Below are 20,826 nucleotides of genomic sequence, written 5' to 3' on the forward strand. Positions count from 1 at the left end.
TAGCTACCATCTCATTTTCCTTAGATGTCACTGATTGGTCATTGTCCAATTATACAGTGTTTATTGATCTGTTTTTCCTTCTTATCAACAAAGCCTGCTGATGTGTGATTGATCAGTAATGTTCAAACTATACATGTCCTAAAAGTGAACCAGAACACTGAACCAGAACAGTGAGTCCTAAAAGTAAACCACAACACTTCCCATACTAAAATCCAAGCCGCCTCCATAGATTCTACATTTTAGGTGAAATATGACATAACAGTTACTTGCGTGACCATCAGTGTTTTTCAGATTTTGCAGCTATTGAACCATAAGCGTCAGGTATTTTTCAGTCTGGTTCAAAGTGTCTGACTGACCAGACATTCCCCAGAGCCATGCTGATGGCCAGGCTACAAATCTCACTCCAGACAATTCTCATTCTTCACATCGGACAAACTTCACCAAGAGTCATCCGCAGTATGTCACTCTCAAAATAATTCCAGCCTCATATTATGTCCTGTCCTGTTCTGACAGACAGACATAATCAAATCCAATTATACCACTTCTCCCTTTGCTCCCCATTAGCGCTCATCTCCTATTCTCCTCTCACAGTCCCGTCCTGCAACAAAACATTTGAATGACAATGGCACAGTCCAAACACCCGCAACAGGCACAGTGCTTGTGTGCCTCTCTCACCCTCTCTCCCATCCACACGTTCTGCTTTCTGAAATCGATAGAAAGGAAAACAAAATGACGGGGTTTCATATCACTGCTGTGATACCCCGAGACTACACAGGGAAATGACTATTTCCACACACAAAAGGCTCCATTACTGCCAGGTGACCTCTCGTCATTGTGTTCTTTAACCTCCGAGTTAGACACCCCAGGATCAGCGCTGCAATGTATGTGCTAGTAGAGTTCTGTGTTTGTGTGTGACGAAGCTGTGCAATTGTGTATGTAGTTGAGCGTCTCATGCAACGGCAAGGAAGCTGTCATTCATCCTGACATTTTTTTCACTTTTTTTCCCTGTCGTGTTTGCAGTGACTGCACAGCCCTCTGTTTTTAGCTGAATTCCTGCTGTCAAAAATGTGAACAGCTTGGATGATTATTATTTCCTTTATTCATTTAGGCATTCATGCAATGGTTCATAATTTTCCTCAATAAATGTTTTAAATTACTGAGGGCTAAGGGGCTTTATGCTAGAGATACAGAATGACAAATTTGAGCATTTTCCAGCTCTGCAATTGTCTCTAATTCTACGTAATTATTGGAGTATATTCACCGCCTAAGAGTGTATGCATGAACACATAAAGTTGTGTGTACTTTCACTGAGGGGAGGCTTTTTGGCATGTAAACAGCAAGTTTTAGAGCCTTGAGATTCTCCATAGAGACCCAAGAAACTGGACAGTATTTTCAGCGACTTGTTCTTGACCCACACCTTTATTCTTCCTTTTTTAAGCCTGAAAGTAACCTGATAGGCCAGATAGAATGCTTCACATGTCCTCCGCGTGGAATATGTCTCACATTCATCTGGGTAGCCACTCTTAGTCTATAGGTGGTTGGTGCAGTTTTTTTCATTTCTAAGGATGCTGTTTGGTCCATCCATTCTCCAGAGATGGAAAATAACTAGTTAAAATTTACTCTGACTACTGTGCACTTGTACTTTTTGAAACACATTCTTTTAAACTCAGTATGTTTACTCTAGTTCTAACTAAAGTAAATCTACTTTTACATGGGTACAATAATCTTGTACTTTGTTGATGTCTGTTGCCTACTCAGTAGCACATAGAGAGTAAGGATGCATGATATATTGGCATGATATTGGTCTGGGCAGGTATTCGTGGAAAAAGTGAATTAGCATTATTGTATTATAGCCAATATTTTGGCTATAATAATTGGCCTACATCAGCTGTAAATATTGGCCATACAAACAAATAATTTTGAAGTTTAAGTTTCTAATTGTAAGAGAATGATTCCACATTACATCCCAAAACAGCTGGTACATTTAACCATATGAAAGAGGTGGGACTTTACCTGAAAAACCTGGTTGGAGATCCATTTTGACATGTTGTTATTGCCAATACAGAAAGATCATATTGTAGAACTCCTTGAGTACTCCTTGAGTACAATACTAGTAATAGTGTACTTTTTCCACCCCTGCCATTCTCAGACCAGGCACTGTTGTTTAGGATTAGGGCTTGAAAATTGAAAATTAGAATAAATTGCAGTTTGACCTGCTGCAATTTTCAAATCACAGAAGGTGCAGTAATTCTTTAACCTGAAATTTGTGTCAAAATACCAGTTTAAAACTTTTTTTGCAGCGAAGACATTATGCATAACATACCATGTAATTATTTAATTGCCATTTTTTTAGAATAGTCTACAAAAAAATCCTATTTTCTTCATTTTTGTACTTATTTCTTATGACATAAAAAAACCCCACTCCTTTTATTGCAACAGTTCATATCCAATTTGCAATATAAGTCAAAATCATCCCAATTAGATTTTTTTTCTAAATTGATCAGCCGTTGTTTAATCTAATATTGTGTTGGTTATAATGTAGTTATTTATTGTTTCTGTATAATAGAAAACATGTAAGATGAGGAACTGAGGAAATAATCGCATATCAAATAAACGCAATTGCAATATTAAGGTAAAAAAAAAAAATTGCACTTTGATTATTTTCCCAAATTGTTCAGCCCTATTTAAGATTGGAGCTTTGCAAGATAAGCAACCAGATGAAAGACTTGGAATCTGATCAACTGATCAGAAATAAAAAACAAAGTGCCACTTCTATGTATTATCATTCGTATCAGTCACTCCTTTTGTTCCAGGCAGTTTAAGTAAAGGCTGGTCCATGCAAAACGATTTTAACGTCTTAATAGATGTTGAAAATGTGAGAGACCCCATAAGTGGCTTTAAATGAAAATGATATTAATATTCTCAAACAACCAGCTGACTCAGTTAAAAACTTAAAATCTATATTCAAGGAGTTGTAACTGGGGAAAAATAACCATGGTCGAACATCCGTAGATCCTACACCATAGCATCACCATAAGTTGTTGACAGTTGAGCTGGATTAGTTGTTCCCCAGGCGTAAACCCTACCCACTCAGTTTTACCGCTGGTTTCTAAACTGTCCACAAGTACGTTTAAGAAAGCATTTCCAACATGGCGGCCAACATCAATGGACTGCAGCCTTCTGCTTCAGAAAAAATTGGGTGATATGCAGTGGTATAGCTGTGCTTACAGAACCAGGTATATTCTTTATTATAACCCCACGTCCCAGGGGAGGATAGACAACATGTGTTAGACTGCTCTTGCATTCCTAAAACAATTTCAGTCAGGTTTTTTTGTCTCTAAATTGACCACCAACTTCTGCAGCTTGACTTTACTAAGATACTAAAATACTAAGGAAGGAGTTCACATTGGTAGATATCATAGAGAACTTAGTGGCTTAGTGGCTTTCCATTTTTCTCTTACAAAACCAAACAATAAAGGCAGTAACTAGCCACGTAATGGCAGTTAGTATGCACCTCCTTAATAATATAACTGCCTGAAAACAGCACATCACAGCAATGGCACTGGTAAGATGCAGAGGTATACACCAGCCTTTACATTTCAAAAACATGGTGGAAAATGAATATTTTTTATTGACAATTCCCAGAGAAACCAAAGAAGCCATGCATGAAGTCAGTGAGATGGCACTAGTCTGTATGGGAGCTAGAGGTGAGTAAAACCTGATTTGCTACAGTCATAGTGCCTCCCTTAATAAGATCACTTACCAGTCGTGTCCCATTTGATCATTTCAGCAGATTGGTTTCTCTTAACACCCCTCAGACTGCAGGTAAATCTGATAAGATTATCATTAGTGCCATAAAAAGTTGTAACTTTGTTTATTTTTGTTGTAAGGGAGAAGTGTAAGCAGAATTAGTCTGATTATCTTGTAGTGTGTATTCTGGTTTACTGTCTGCTATCAAAAGAGCTCATTTGCTGCCAAGGACTGTAGAAGTTGCCCTTAAATCTAGTCAGTTAAATTACATCAGGAGTTGGCTTAGGATGTGTAGTGCTCAGATGTTTGTTAAGCTGAATCTGTCTCTTCTTGGGGAAAAAAGCCTTGTACTCTTCCTAGGTGTGTTGTAATCTGTGTGAAAAAAACCTCCATTTGGTTGGTCTACTGTAGTAACAGCAAGTGGAAAGACACTTATGTAAACATGAAATTAGTGTTTTTTTCTCTACCTCATTACAATAACATAAGAAAGTGGCTGTGGGGAATTCAGCATACATGACTATATACAAAGTCTTTCCTTATTATGTTCTCTGATCAGTGAGATTACCAAATAATTGATCTGTAAATCCATGACACATGGCAGAGATCAGATGAGACAACTGTCAGTTGTGTTGGCATCCTCAGCCCAAAGTCTGACACATTCCCGACGCGTGTTGGCCTTTACCAGGGCTGTCCCTTATCTTTGATCCTGTTTGTGATTTTCATGGACAGGATCTCAAGACACAATTGGGCAGAGGAGGGTTTCCATTTTGGGAACCTCAAAATTGAATTTATGCTGTTTGCAGATGATGTGGTTCAGAATGCCTCCTGATCGTCTCCCTGTGGAGGTTTTCCAGGCAGTTCAACTGGGAGAAGACCCTGGGGCAGACCCAGAAGTCACTGGAGGGATTATATATCCTATCTGGCCTGGGAATGCTTCGAATCCTTAAGGAGAAATTGTTAAATGTTGCTTGGGAGAGGAATGTCTGCGTTGACTTGGATGGATGGATGGAAGGATGATTTGTAAGTGTGAGAGAGTGTCATGTGTATGAGTTTTAAAAGTTATTAATATATGCTATGACAAGTATATATATTTTTTGACAAACTTACTTTTACTGTTATAGCAATAACCATTAATGTGAGCTGCTTAAGTCAAGGGGTGATAATGTAAAGGGGTTATATATGTTTTGATGTATTGAGGCTAAGGGTTCTGCAAAACTTGTTAAGAGAGGGTCAAGTTGACTTACACATGGTCCTATATTAGCTTAAAATGAACTTCAGCTTCACCTCTCTGCTGGTTTCTAATCTGTCCACAGTCATTTCCAACCTGGCGACCACCATCAATGGGCTTTAGACTTCTGCTTTTTAAAACAATTGGTAAAGTCTCTGATACTACATCCATATTTTATATGGTCTTTGGACTTGTAATAGTGTGTGTATCACAATGCCTCAGCTAGTTGCTCTAAATAAATTCATCATTACAGCAGACAGAGTTTGTCTTTATTAGAAAAAAATCAAAATTTTTCATATCACGCTTTATACACAACATGGTTGATCCAAAGTGCTTTGGATCAATCTGATACCTCAGAATCACATTAAGTACTCATATTTCACTGGTTGATGGACAAATTTAAACAGACTTATGAATGTACTTAAAAATTTAACTGGTCTGTGGCGACTTTATGATGACAAACAGTAGTGACGGTGAAGGAGCGTGTTCGTGAAAGTGTGCCAATTTACAGTAACTAGCAACTATCCAACTATTTTCAGCTTTTATAACTTTTGTATGAAAGAAATATCACACCACAGTTGGTTATATTGAAATGAATATCAGCACTGCTATGATCAAGGTCCAAAATGAACTCTGCCAAATCGTGGAGTTTTGTTTTTTTTGTACAAGTAAATCTCCAAGGGCTATCAGATGCATCATGGTTGAATGCTGGCAATAAAGCAGACAGATTCTGATTTATATCTTGAATGTTAATGAACTTTGTTGGTAGAGGTTGATTCAGGGGGCGGCCTCGGCACCCTGACCTTTTGAAAATTATGGGTAGAGCATACACTTTTTCCCACGATCCAATAAAAGCTCCCCTTGAAGATTTATAGGCCCTTGGGTGATGTATTCCAAAAGAGCATATCTCGGTGTAATGTTCTGAGACTGATGTGTATTTGACACAGATGAGAATTATTAGTTTGGTCTGCAAAAAAAAAATACACTTTTCTGGTGGATGTTAATCTACCTGCCACCTTGACTGGTAAGTCAAACACTAAATCACCACAGCAGTTGTGATATTCTCTACAACATCACTCCCTCTCCTGTTATTGCCTCATTAAAACCTACACTGTTGATATCTAGATCACTACAAGTATGAACCTGGCATTTCTATGATGCCAAAGAAACGCTTTTTCACTTCTTTATTTCCCTTTTTATTAGTTGCTCCAACTTCTGACCCCACTTCTACTAATCCTTACAAGTACATTAGTACTTAAGTTTTTTTGAGGTCAATTCAAAGTTAAAAAATGTGTAACCTGTGCACAGAGCTGACTAGAATTTATTGTCTTTAAAGATGTCTTAATTTATTTGCTGACTCGAAGATGGCTGATACAAACAGCCTTGAAGTGCACAGTTATGCAGATGACAAAGCTTTATTCTGATTTATGCAGAAGGGAAAAAGAACAATGATATGAGGAAGGCATTCGTAGAAGTAGATGCACTCGACTCGTGCTCGGAGCATGTTCATTCATTTAGGATCACCGTGCAGCGACCGAGTGACTCGAAGCTGGAGCGTCGCTGCTAAGTGGAACAGAGGAGGGTAGCAGCTGGGAGAAATTCACCTGCCACTTCCAATGTGGATCAGAAATTGCACACACACCAGCAGACCCTATCCGACAGTGGGGAAAAATAGAGAGGAAACAGGAGGACGAGGGGTGTTGTGGCCCTACAAATCACAGACAGTAGATTGAATGGAGGGCGGTGATGGAAATGGGAAACGGTCACATTCTTTAAGACCTGCTGTGTTTGATAGACAAGTTTTCATGGTTTGCTAAAGATGAAGCACTGACTGTAACACACTGATTTACAGCAGCTGGAGGGGGACAGAAACAAAAGACCAACACATTCTTTGGGTGTTTGATGGACCCAGTAAAGTATAAGCAGTCTTTTAGTTCAGGAAACATTAAGTATTAGTATCTCCTTGAGGCCTCATGTCTTTAAGATGTACATTCAACTCTGTCCTGTTTGAAATTTTGCTCTCATAGTGCTCATATATTTATCTAAGATCTGCTTTGAGGGAGATTTAATTTCTCACTGATACATATTAAGTTATATTCTGTTAATGGTTTCCTCCATGGATAAATTGCATACAGCTTTGTGGCTTTGTGGCTTTTGATTTTAAATAAGCATTTTTTTAATTGCAGATAATGGAAATGTCTGGCATCGTTGTCCCATCTGTTTACATACAGCTGTCCACAACTACTGATGATGAATCAGGAGCTTGAAGGGCCATCTTGTTTCGTAGAGGAAAATTTCACCACAACTCTGTTTCAAGGGCAAAGGGGACATTCGAAAACAAGGGATAGAGCTTAGTGATCAGGGGAAAGGGTGCACTGGGATTGGACATGAATTGTCCGTTTGTGTGCCTGGTTCTTTGTCTCTACGTGTCAGCCATGTGATTGACCGGCAGCCAGTGCAGGTGTACCTCACTTCTTGCCTGATGACAGCTAGAATTGGCTCCAGCCCACTCCAATCCCAAACAGGACAAACAGGATAGATAATGGATGGATGAATGATCATTTATTGTATTGTATCATGTTATGTGTTATGTTGTAATTTATGTTGTCATAATATGTTATTGTATCACATTGCAACATGATATATTACACTGTACAATATATTGCATCATATATTGGGTCATAAGGGTGTCCTGTTGCATTATATTGCACAATCACCACCATCGTATCATGCCATGTTGTATTGTATTGCACTTTTTTTATGGTTTGGTATGGTATGGTATGGTATGGTATGGGGCCATGCTGTATTCCATCATACTGTATTCTATTGTATTGTGCCATTCTGAGTTGTACTGTATCATATGGTTTAATATGGTATCGTACTGAATTGTACTTGATCACATCGTGTCATTTGATGTAGTATCATATCACACTGTATCGTCCTGATTCTGTCCTGTCCTGTTGTAATGTATTGTATGGTAGCATACCATTTTGAGTTGTACAGTATTTTATGATATCATACCTAATCATATCATATTGTACTGTATCTTATTGAATCAGACTGAATTGCACTGTATCGCATCCTGTCATTTACTATGGTATTGTGTAGTAAAATCATATTGTATTGTACCAAATCATACTGTATGGTAATGTATTGTACTGTATCAATTGTATAATAATCTGTTGAGTTGTATGATATCCTATCATTTTATATCCCATTGTTTATTTTCTAATCGTTTTACATGGTATGGCACAGTATTTTATCATACTGTTGTGTCATATGATTTCCTGTTGTATCGTATCATATTGTGCTGACTTGTACTGTATTGCATCTTATTGTTTAATATGTTATCATATCGTACAAAATGATACTGTATCGTATCCTATGCTGTGTCAGATTGTTTCATATCTTATTGTATTGTAAAGTATTCTATATTGTACTATATTGTATTGTATGATTAAATAGGTATATTATCATAACATACTGTATCTTATTACATTGAACTGCACTTTATCGCATCCTGTCATTAGGTATGGTATCATATAGTACCAAATCAAATTGCATTGTACCAAAAGGTATCATAATTGTATTGAGTATGTCATATCGTATCAAATCATATCATATTCTATGGTTTCATATTATGGCATCATACTGTGCTGCGTTGTATGATATCCTGTCATATCATATCCCATTGTTTCATTTCATATTGTTTCATACGGTATGGTACAGAATTGATTGGTGTTGAATGATATCCTGTTGTATCGTATCGTATGGGATTTTACTTAATTGTACTGTATCACATCATATTGTTTGGTATCATATTGTGCCAAAATGGTTTTGTATTGTATCATATCCTGTCATGTCATGTCATTATATCGAATCGTATTGTACTGTATGGTAACGTACCTTTCTGAATTTTACCGTATGGTACCATATTGTTTAATACGGTAACATGTTGTACTGTCTTGTTTTGTATCCTATCCTATTGTTTTCCATTGTATTGTATCATACTGAACTGGACTGTATCATGTTGTTTTTATAATGTTTAGCATGGTATCATATAGTACCAAATGATCTCATATGGTATTGTCTTGTCTTGTATCAAAGCGATTGTATTGTACTCTCTTGTGTTCTGTAATATCCCATCATATCTAATTGTTTCGTATCCTTTTATATGGGCTTGTATGGTATAATATTGCATCTTATTGTATCCTACTCTGTAGCGTCATTTGATATTCTGTCATATCCTATCCTATATATTGTTTTGATTCATATAGTATGGTATTGTATCATAACAAATAGTATAGTACTGTATTGTACTCTAATGTATCATATGTCATATCGTACTAATCACATCCTGTCATTAGGGATGTGGTCAGGTATTTATTTAAACCTCATACCAACGTGGCACTGGTGCCAACATGTGTGATACCTATCAAGCCAAATCAAAACAAAGATTTCATTTCAGTACCCTCAATCCCAACGCAACCCCCGTCTCTGCAAATAAAAGGCACAGAATACCTTATGGAAATTACGTAAATATGAAGACCTACACTCATTCTCTCTTAGCAGAGCATGAACCTCTAGTAACCTCCTAGTAATTTTGCTGCCTGGAGTTATGCCCTTTCTCTGCTCATGTGCTTCTTATTTTATTTAAACTAATTCATACGTTGTCTCTGACACAGCGCCGGTACATACATTTTGTCTTGACTCTTCACATCAAGAAGTCAGAACTGCTTAATTTTCTTTTCCTGTGCCCCATTGGCATCTTTTTGAGATATTTCTCTGAGGTCTGTCTTTCATTCACATGCTGTCTTTGATAGGCACTACGCTATGCCGCTATTAGGATGCAGAAATAGTATTGTTGTTGCAAATTATTTTGATGCTGTTTCAGAAAATTCCCTAATTTAAATGATAATTTTCAGAGGCTTTTTGCTCTGTTAAAGTGCATACTAACTATCCTACTTTACAAGAGGAAATATTGCATTTCATTGTTGCACAATTTTTGTAATTCAAAGTTTTCCACTTCCTGTATAGTAGAGTTGATCTCAATCTGACTCTGGAGTGTCTCTCTTTTGGTGTTTTGCCAGATTCTATGAAGTGTGTGAAGGCAAAAACAAATCTCTGAGAAAAATGTTTGCATGCTTGAAATTCGTGTGTTCCTCAGATATTTGAAGAAAGTGTCTGACAGCATTTCTTCATGTTTTTGGTCAGCCAGGAAATTGCAGACCTTCTTGACTATCTTCCTGTAATTATCAGAGTGCTACTCCACTCACTCCTGTGTAAAAATGTTCTCCGCAGCACTGTTGGCCTTTGCATGCAATGACTGTTTGCCTCGCAGGGAGGCAGTGCTGTGTCACAGCAGAAAGCCTGCATCCAAAGAGTTACAACAGATTGCTAATATACACATATATGGATCCACACATAACCACAAAGCAGCTCGTTTCATACAGACACTCCTCTCCATCTGTGACAGGATCTCGCTGAGCTGACCGGCCCCGGCTTCACCACTGAATCTGAGGCCATCAAAAGGCCAGAGCAGCTGCCCTAAAAACCGTCTCTGTCGATGCAAGAATAAAAGAGTGAAGACATACAGCAGGTGAGCTAAGGTATGTGAAGAAAAAAAGGGCTGAAATGACTTGTGTTTGGTTTACATCTGTGAATTCAAAGGAAACAAAGAAAGCAGTTGGATTTGATGCCCTTAATGATGTAAATAAATACTTGTGGAAAGCACAGATGGAGTGATGCTCAAATAAGGGGACAGCCAGGTTAACACGAAGGTGGCTAGCTGGTCAGTCAGTTATGTAGATGGATGGGTATCCAGAGGGGACATGTGGATGGACATTACTGTAGTTTATACAGAAGAAATGTCCACCATTTACTCAGCAGATCTGTGTGACTGACTGACAGCGTTATATAACCCAACACACATACTGATCTACACATACTGGAACTGTGTGCATCCCAGATCAGTTCATTTTAAAGGTCCACAATCAGGCAAGCAGCAGCTGGGACTGGCCATCAGGGAGAGATGTGGGGCCACGCTGCCCCAATATATCCATGCAACATTAATATTTCAAAATTGTTTTTCTGGGAATTTATAGTCAGGCCAGCTTGTGCGGCTGGCCTCCATCACACACACATAACACACTTACACAGAGCAGTCAAGGTTCTAGGCTCTGTGTAATGTAATGATTGTTATTTTATTTGCTGGTGTGTGTTAGACTTTATGTAAGTCAGACTCACAGACTACTATAGTCGGTGTTTATCTAAGCACATGCTATGAATCTCCAATGGAGATCTACAGAGTCTTTACTGCAGTTTATTCTATCTGCGTGCAGTTATGTTGCTTTCCCTTAAGTGTGTGGGTGCAGAAAGAATGAAAATTACAGTGAGAGCAAGATCAAGCCATATGCCTGGTAAATCTTTTTTTTTTTTTTTTTACATAATTCTGAAGATATATTAAAAGTATTTTTCATGTTACATATTGCAAATATTATAATTAAATGTCATAGGGATGTGGTGTAAAGGCCAGCAACTGTCCGTGCTTTAATTTTAGAACTGAAATTGGAAAAATTGAAATAAAAAAGAGTGAAAACTAGATCTTTTTGATATTTGGTGGCAAATCAACTCTTTTGAAAAGCTGGAAATTGGAGCTGTTATTATGTATGGCGTAAGAAATCACTTTAAAGTCCCTGTAAAGTAATTAAAAATCTTTTTTTTTTAGTTTTGTTGTATGACAGGCAAGAGTGTAACAGACCACCAGGCCAAACTTCAGTCATAAAAAACACCTCTAAGTTCATTAGTTAAGCATCACAATCATGAAAATGAGGCAGTAAAATCTGTTCTAGGGTGGTGTGGGCGTGTCTGTTGAATCAGTTGAAGCCACGCCCACTCACAAGAACTACAATCCTCTGAAATTTTAAAAATGCCTTTGATCAGAGCTCAGCTGCCTGGCTCTGTGACAGAGCAAGGAGACAGAAGTTGGAGATTAAATTGGCTGTTTTCTGGTACAAATCTCTCCAGTATGATAATTTTAATGACCTGTAGTCCACCGTGGCTGATAGATTTGTGAAATTTACCTCACAATGAACAACAACACAGCATGTAGCTGGCTGTTAACTTTGTATGGGCTCAGATTTTTGTCCTGCCCAAATAAAACCAAGCCAGGAAAGAGGGGAACAACTTTCCAACAGTCTAAAGAACAAATTCAGTCACACATAGATCTCAGTGTCTTCAAATGTTTACAGTAACCTTATTCCAACATATCCAGTGTGTTAAGTTTAAAGACATCAAGTTAAGAGTTCACTTAACAGAGACTTTCTCAACCCATCATTATTCCTTGAATTTCTAATCTTTTTAAACCAATTGGATTTATTTAATGAAAGATAGTACAGTGTGGCCCTAAACATAAATCAAAGAAACAGGACAAAACACACATTTTTGGAAAACTTCATGAACTTCTTGCTCGGGATGCAGGATATTGGATTTTTGCTGGAATCCAATATGCTGATATTTACAAAAAAAAAAAAAAAAAAAAAAAAAGTTTTTGCCGATACAGACACAAATATTCAAATGTTATCAAACTTGAGTCCCTAAAACACGCAATTTAAAGTTTCAGGATGAACAAATGAACAAATTTCAGTCCTTCAAACACACTTTAAAGTGGGATGAATGATGATGAATAAATAAAAACCCTCAGCTGTCATAAGTCTGTTGGTCCAGCTGATTAAGGCAGACTTTTATAACCAAAATCATGGTTGACATCTGTATGGATAGTTCACTTTTTAAGCTCATACCTGCCCATACTGATATCATACTGATAATATTGTACATCCTTATTATTTGCACAATTTTTGCCTCTAGGAACACATTTACGACCCACTGAAAAAGAATTCGTGTCCCACTTTTGGGTCTCGACCCACCAGTTGAGATCCACTGCTTCAACTTTTTTTTTTTTAAATCAGTGGTTCCAAAGTGGTGAGTCAGGACCCAAAAGTGGGTCAGGGAGCTGTTTTTAGTGGGTCACACATTTGTGCCCAGGAAAAAAAGGTTAAAAAAGTCTATTAAGTGCCGATGCTATTAGTGGACATACATGCATACATTTTATTGTTCTGTTTTTACAGAGATATTAGGTCAATCTAAATGTTTTTTTCTCAGTATTTCAACTCATGTATCTCCTTTGTTTGGGGTAACAAAGCTGTATGATGAGGTATTCCAAAAGATCTCTGGAAAATATGCAAAAAGGATCATGTTTTTATGAGGAAATGTGTTGTAAAGTGTGTGTTTTGCCCTTTCTCTTTTTCAGTTATGCATTTTATTTCGTCCAAGATCAGATCTGCAACGTTTTTCCAATAAATTTACTTGGCAAATTTTCATTACAGACACTGTGATGGAGTCTTCAGGCTAGACCAGTTAAGGAACCACTACTTTAAACTACTCATAATTTCAGTTTTATGTAAATATCATTAAAAAACTGTTAAACTCAAAAGCCTAACACCTAAAGTCAGATTTTTTTAACCACTCACTTGTTCTGTTTGGCTCATCTCTTCAGCTACACTAACTTTAAGGAGTCTGAAATATAACCAAACACATAAAACCCCTGACATGTCACTGATGAAGCACCTAGATGACTCCATCACCTCATTATCCAAACACAATATGAGCATGCAGCTGTGGTCAGTGCGGTTGCCCATAAACGAGCGCTGCATGCTGCGCGCCATGACGCGCGCGTGGACACAGAGAGAAAGAGACTGGGGGAGGGTGCGATAGAGAGAGAGAGAGAGAGGGAGAGAAAGGGGGGATCTCATCTCTCTAAATCAACCAGTCAGTGTCCTAAAACACAAGAAGCGCTGATGATCTTCTCTCCGCGTCCACCCTCCACACTGACTTTGTCTCCGCGCAAACTTCCAGCAGACGCGCAGCAGCATGAGCGGAGGCAGACCGCATGGATGTGCCACATGAGGCGGACCGCAGGGACTGAACGCACCGCTCAAAGTTTACCCACACAACCCTCTGTGACTGTGACTGAGAAAACACGCAACTTTACGCGTGTTTTTCTGCTTCCGTAATACTTTTTGAGCTGTCGCCTGTCTGTTGGGATTGCTTGGATTCCGCGGTGCGTCTTTTTATGTCCAGCCCGGGAGACGTGTAGTTTTTATATTTGTCGGGGTGGTCTGCGTAAAGGAAGGTGACATGCAGGTTCTCGGATGGACCGTAGTTCTCATCTGCCAGTGGATCCTACGGAAGGTGAGTTGATTTCCAATCTAAGGAGAGAGGAGACCTTAAAAATCCCATTTGATCCATTTCTATCCATCTGCAGAGATCTGGGCTGTTGCGTTTAGGGAAACACCTGCTGTCATCTTTTAGATGGTCAGTTTCCTCGAAGTCCTTTAGCTGAAATGTGCGCCTGCAGTTTGTATTTGAAATCAGCTTAAATGACAAGAATTATATAAAGAATAATATAAAGAAACTGCACGTCTTTTATTTCAGCTACATTTGCGCGATTCCAGAAATCGCCGCTCACTTGAACTTGATTTAAAGTTGTCAAATATTCACATCAGCTGTTTATATCACAGAAACACCGTAGATTTTCCTTATTTTTTTACTTTAATGATGTCTTCTTCATCTTAGGGAACGACTATGTGACTTTGCCCGATCTCCAAACGCGCAGATTTCTGCTCACTGAGCGTTTCCCCTTTACTCCCACTTAAGCAGCCCCTCCTTTATCTACATCTATCTTTTTCGCGCTCCCAGCAACTTCCTCTCATTTTCCTTCAGAAGTTAAACACGCCTTTGGCTTGTTTTATTATCTCAGCATCGCCATGGCAAAGAGTTTGTGCGCTTAGTTCGGCTTTTCTGCTCCTGCTGCAGCTGCTGATAATGTGTGGGTAAAAGGCGTGCGTGCGTAAAAGTGCGCGCACGATCATCTTTTGCGCTTTATATTAGAGTGTTTCCCTGATTGCTTTTCTCTGGCTGTAATAATGTAGTTATTATATACACACATCCACGCACAATGCCACACAATACAGCAGGGTTACAATAGCAGGCTGGCTGATGCACACGGTGTGGAGCTGCTCAGTGTGTAAGAAATGAAAGAGAATTAAAACATGACTTTTCCTCATGATCCTCCTTCTCACCTCTGACTCCTTCATTTTTCCTCCTTCTCCTTCTTCCTCTCCTCTTCTTCCATTATGGATCACTCTACCCCCAACTGGTTTTCATTAAAAACCACTTACTGTGTCTTCAATTACAGCTGTAAAAATCACCTGACACTGTGGAAAGACTTTTAAAATCTGCTGTTTTTACTGTTCTCAGGTGTAAGACAAATCTTATTAGCGGAGGATTATCACTTGTTCTAGGTGTTATGGATATAAGGAGGGGTAATCTTCACTCCTACGGTAACAGATCTGCTCTGTGGCCCCCACAGTCTCTCATAAATATGAGAAAACTGTTCCCACTTGGGGTTATTTTAGCGTGTGATTGTTTAAAAACACCCTGTTGGCTGCTGGCAGATTGGTGTAAGGCTGGATTGTGACAGGTAATAACACCTGCACTTCTTTTAAAGATTGAATGTAAATCCTTTCTGCTGCACAGTGGGAGCTGCTCCACTTCCTGTGCAGGTGCAAACCGGGTTCAATTATTAGGATAGACTTGGATTATTTCACGTGAGCCTTCCGGTTACATGCCATTTGACACTGTGATGCAGCTTTCTTCCCCCCCCCCCCGTATTTCCAAGGCGTGCAAATGTTGATATATGTGTTTGTTTTTAACACCTGTGTGGTGCAGATGACTCAGGGATTTGGCTGACTTGAAATGACAAGTTTTTGGGAGCGTTATTAGCTGGAGGGGTTTAATGAGTGAAGAAGACGGGAGGGAAAGTCACCAAACAGAGAGGAGAGGAGGCATTGCAGTAGAAGTCATTCTGAGGTAAAGGAAGAAAAGTTTTTGTAGCTGATCTGGGCCTTAGTGGTGGTTTACAGTAAGTCAAAAGAGGAGGAAAAATGGGAGAATTCCTGCAAAAATATCTTCAGATTCTGCTTTCTGGCTGAAAACATATTTTAAAGATTAATTTAAATGTACAAACTTGTGTAAGAACATTTAGTGGGTGGGTTCTCACATAAATAAATAAGCTGTGTTCCCTGCATATGATGTCCAATGCTGCAATATTTTGATTTTTTTCCCACCTTGTGCTTTGAAATGATATCTACAGTAACAGCACTACAAAGAAAGAAAAGATGTGTGAAAAGCTCCTTTGCTGTTTTATGCTCCCAGTAGGAACAATAGCATTAGCCGGCATCTCAACCTGACAAAATCCTCTTATCTCCCCCCATAAAACAACTAGCTATATACCCCAGGGATATTACAGCGCCTGAGTCACTTTAATTTCATTATATATAGTCCTACTTCTTTTGCAATCATGTCTCAGATTTTCTGCATAGCTTTGCATTTCAGTCTCGCTCAAAATATGGATGTGTGATTCTGTGCTCCACGTTTGTCTCCGTGCCCACATGTGCACATCTTCACGCCAAAAAAAAAAAAAAAAAAAAAAAAAAATCAGAGCCATCACCAGAGCAGGATCAGATGTTTTGTTTTTTTTTTCCCCCTGGATTAAACCAGGTGGTTGGTGGTTTTCCCTCCCACTCTCTGTCTTCTCGTCCACCCATCTGTCCGTCTTTGGATCATCTAAACTGTCAAACGGCCCAGTTTCAGCGAGCAGCAGCAACAGCAGGAGACACCGCTGGGTTTGTAATCTGTGCAAATTATATTCTCTGTTCACAAACCGATTAGATATGTAATCTGTTGAATCATGATGACAGAAGCAATCACATTAGGGCCGATATCTATTGCCTCTGAAATTGTTCCCAGAGATCAAAGCATTCTTTAACCTAAAAAGAAAAAAAAAACCCAACACTGATTCATGCAGGGTTTTAATGGATTCGAACATGGCTTGCTTAAGGTTAAGCAACGATCCATTTTTATTTAATTTGTTTTCTCCCCTTTCAACAGCCCTCTGCCCCATTTTTGACAAGCCATTACTTTTAAAATGAGTTATCACCGCCTCGGTGCAGTGAATAGATCCTCCTCGGGCTTTGTATTAGCCGTGAGGAGAGGGGAAATTTCATTTAAATGTGTGAAGATGTCATATATTTTAGACTAATGTAAAATAAAACGTCATTAGAGACGCGTAGGTTGTGCTTTGTACAGGCATTTGTCATAATTGTTCAGGATATGGAGCTCGTAAGGCTGTGTGCTTACATTTGTATTGCCTGAATTAAGAGCATATTTTTTTAAGATTAACGACAAAGCCATATAATTAATGATTCAAAGCTTTTTGGATATTTCTGAATTAAGCAGTGTAATGGCTGTGCTGAAACTTAAAACAAACGTGCACACTCAGATCAACTGACAGCCTGGTTTCACCTTCATTTCTATAAAAAGAAAATGCTATCCATTTAAAAAAAGAGAATATTGAACAAATTCAGGAGTGTGCAGCTGCTGAACAGGCCTATGTGAGTGTTTGACTCCCTTTCTGCATCACAGTTTCAAATATAAAGGACAAAGGTGTGTCTGGATCCATGGTAGGCTACCTATAAGCGCAGTGAATGCTCCTTTTTTAATAGAATTAATGCCACAAGTAATGTTTCAGCAAATCTTACCAATGGATGAAGTGTTTTGATCATTTTCTGAAGTAAAAGCATTGATGCTTAGTCAGTAAGGATACTCCAAGACACGTTGAAATCCTGCTTTAGAAATATAACGGCTCATTTTAAAAGAGAGAAAGAAATACATAATGAAGGAGGATGATCCTATTCACTACTGTTCTATTGTTTAATGTTGTATTTGATTATTATTACTGCTGCATTTGTGTGTTAAAAGAAATGTACTGTTGTGTTGATTTATGCACATTTTGGAGTGATAAAACCCAATCACATTTTGTAAACTAAATCACATTTTGTCAGTAAATCTGAAACACAAATGTTGTAAAAGAAAGTATTTTAGTTTATAATATAGCTATGTACTGACAGAAAGTAGCATAAAATTTGAGCTTACATGCACTACAAATACCCCAGATATCTAACCTGACATACCAGATAGACTGCTTCATACACATGGATATATTTCACATTCATCTGGGAAAGCTCTCATAGAAAGCATTTGGGAAGGGCAGGACTTTTCAAACAATTCTCAGAAGGTGATTGGAGGAACATTCTGTCTGTCACATGGATGATGGGCCAATCAGAGCGGCAAGACAAAATTAGGTCGGATGCATTTGCTTCTCCTGAGCTGACAGGCTACTGCTGCCGTACATTTTTAATGGCGGAGCCAAGGCCGGTGTGGAGATGTGCAAAAACATCTTCTCTGTCGAGACAAGCTTTTCAGTGTGGCTCTTTGCTCTTGTTTTAAAAAGAAATGTGATCCAGTTCTAATCAAACTGTCGCTTTCCTACAGCTACATCTGAGCTAATAGCCACTTCCACATCAGGCATTGGATACGAAAACCCCACCCATCACAAACTGATGCTGAAGCACGTTGGCAGAAGCGCGAAAACATCTTCTCATTGTGAAAGGCTGCTAGTGTTGTTTTTATTCTTCATTCCAGACAGAAACATGGTCAAGTTCTGGTAAAACTGACGCTATACTAGAGCTATATCTGAGCTAATCATGCACTGGGAGCTATCATCTTTCAGTACAACTGAACCCCGCCCATAGCTACTGCCTTGTTTTCCTTAATGACGCTGATTGGTCTGATTAGTGTTTGGTTTAGCACAAATGTTGTGGATTGGAACTTTTTAAGATAGATTCCCTATAGATTGTTTTCCAATCATGTGATCCTGAATGTCCGTTGGGGGTCAGGAGGTGGGGAACAATCATAGGAATAAATGGGAACGGAGAAAAGTTAGTACTTTACAGCTTTAAATGGCCTTTTAGGCTGCAATTATCATCAGAAAATTTCTACATACATTGAATACGATCACTACACGTTACAAAACAGTGATTTTTTTTAAAAACATTTTTTACCACAGTGTAACTGATTTACCTGGTGTGGAGGCAATGAATGTCACAAGTTACCCAGTCCTGCAGAACGTCCTGGTGTCTAATGTTTTATAGTTACTTTGCCCAGAATGAGTTCATAAATGAAGACATACTAACATCCAAGATGACGTGTTCTTAAAGTAGTCCAGTAGACTTTAGAATATAAAGTACAATGGTGCTACAAAACAGCTCTTTAATGTGAGTCATTATAGCTATCTCCGGTTTAAGTGACAGTTTCCTTTCCTTCATCCTTTGTCAGTATTTAATCCATATTTGAAAAGCCAAACAACCAGCTCTGCTGAACTGAACCAAATGATCTGGATCTCTGAAAGGGACGGATTCCCCGTCACAACAAGCGGTGAGACTGACATTAACTGATGAAACAAGGGCAATATCAGAGTTTAATTTCACAAACCATGACAAAACTGTACTGAACCAAACCAGATCACTTTGTGGAAATGGAACATACACAAACATCGTTTTTTGTTTTTTTTTTTGTTTTTTCTTACACAAAAGTAGCTTAAGGATAAAGAATGTTTTTATTTTTGCACTCTGAACACTTGGCATAAACTGCTCAAAACATGGCCTTTTTGGTAATGTGTCTTTATGCAGAAATCACTATGTGCCCCCCACAGGAGCTCTCCACCACTGTGTGACATCATCTGCAAAGAACAAATTTGTTAAAGAGGTGCTTACGTGAGGATCTACTCCAGGCTGCTGTGCAATAAGAAGCTCCATATGGTCATTTGGCTTGAAAAAGCCCAATAAAATGTGCTCAAGATAATGCAGTATTACAATAATGTAAATTCACAGAGGAAAACCAGAGACAAAAATAGCATTTATGTATGCATAAACTGCAAAATAACATCATTTGAATATAATGTGTGGGCATTAGTCAGATACATATTTATCAGAAACTTGCCAGTGAAAAATGACATGATAATAAATCTAAAGCCTCCATTGATGACCCTTTCGGAGCGCAGGTCTCATAGAAAAACAGACAATTGATTATTTGTTTTTAATGTATGTTTATTATGAGCTTGCACATCCCTGAAGCGATGCTCACTTATTTTAACTCAAGGTTGTGGCGTATGTAAACTCAGGCATTTGACTTGTTCCTGAAGTGCCTCATTCTCATCTTAAAGACTTACATGTAGGGTCATTCTTCCTCTGACCAGGGGGATTATAGAATCCAAAGTGTGTACTAATGCTTGACTTAAGTGAAAACAGGATGGCTATGAGATTTGCTGGTCCATAAACAACACAGGCAGTATGTAAGTATGTTGGACACACCTGTACTATGCATGGTAGACGCTGCGAGCTAATGCTGCTAATGCTAACGGTGCAGCTTACAAATCTGGGCTGGTACAGCCCTCGCTGCATCGATGTGGCAAAAGGTAGAGAGAGCGCGGAAAAGAAAATCTCCAGCAGCAGGTTTGCTGTGCAAGCTTGGCAGTTGATAAAATGTAGGCTACTTATGAAAGAAAGCACATATTTGATCTATTTTGATAGATCTATTTTGTATTGCTCTTGTTGAATGGGAATCTTTCAACACAACTCAGCAGTTCTGAGGCCGAGTAAAGTGTCTGAGTTTTGATTTTTTTTTTGTCACTTTCAGTTCAGAGAAATCAACGTTTGAGATAAAAATGTATTCTGCTTTCTTTTCATCTAAATAACCTCTCCTCGGTGTAGAGCCTTCAAGCTCATGGCCCGATGCTTATAATGGAAGACGGTGAAGACGAGAGTGAATCAGAAAGACAGGATCAACTTGCTGTTAATGCAGAAGGTATATTAGTCTCAAAGTGTAAGCAG

General features: G+C 38.6%; 1 protein-coding gene across 1 annotated transcript in view; it reads left to right on the forward strand.

Annotated features, from left to right (window-relative positions):
- The first annotated feature begins 14,173 nt into the window (after positions 1–14,173).
- Positions 14,174–20,826, forward strand: part of LOC121507379 (neurexophilin-2) — a 95,173-nt gene continuing 88,520 nt past the window's right edge. Inside the window, exon 1 of the mRNA XM_041783679.1 lies at positions 14,174–14,227. Coding sequence (XP_041639613.1) covers positions 14,174–14,227 — 54 coding nt within the window. The remainder of the gene's footprint in view (positions 14,228–20,826) is intronic.

Source organism: Cheilinus undulatus, linkage group 3, assembly GCF_018320785.1.
Source record: "Cheilinus undulatus linkage group 3, ASM1832078v1, whole genome shotgun sequence".
Lineage (NCBI taxonomy): Eukaryota > Metazoa > Chordata > Actinopteri > Labriformes > Labridae > Cheilinus > Cheilinus undulatus.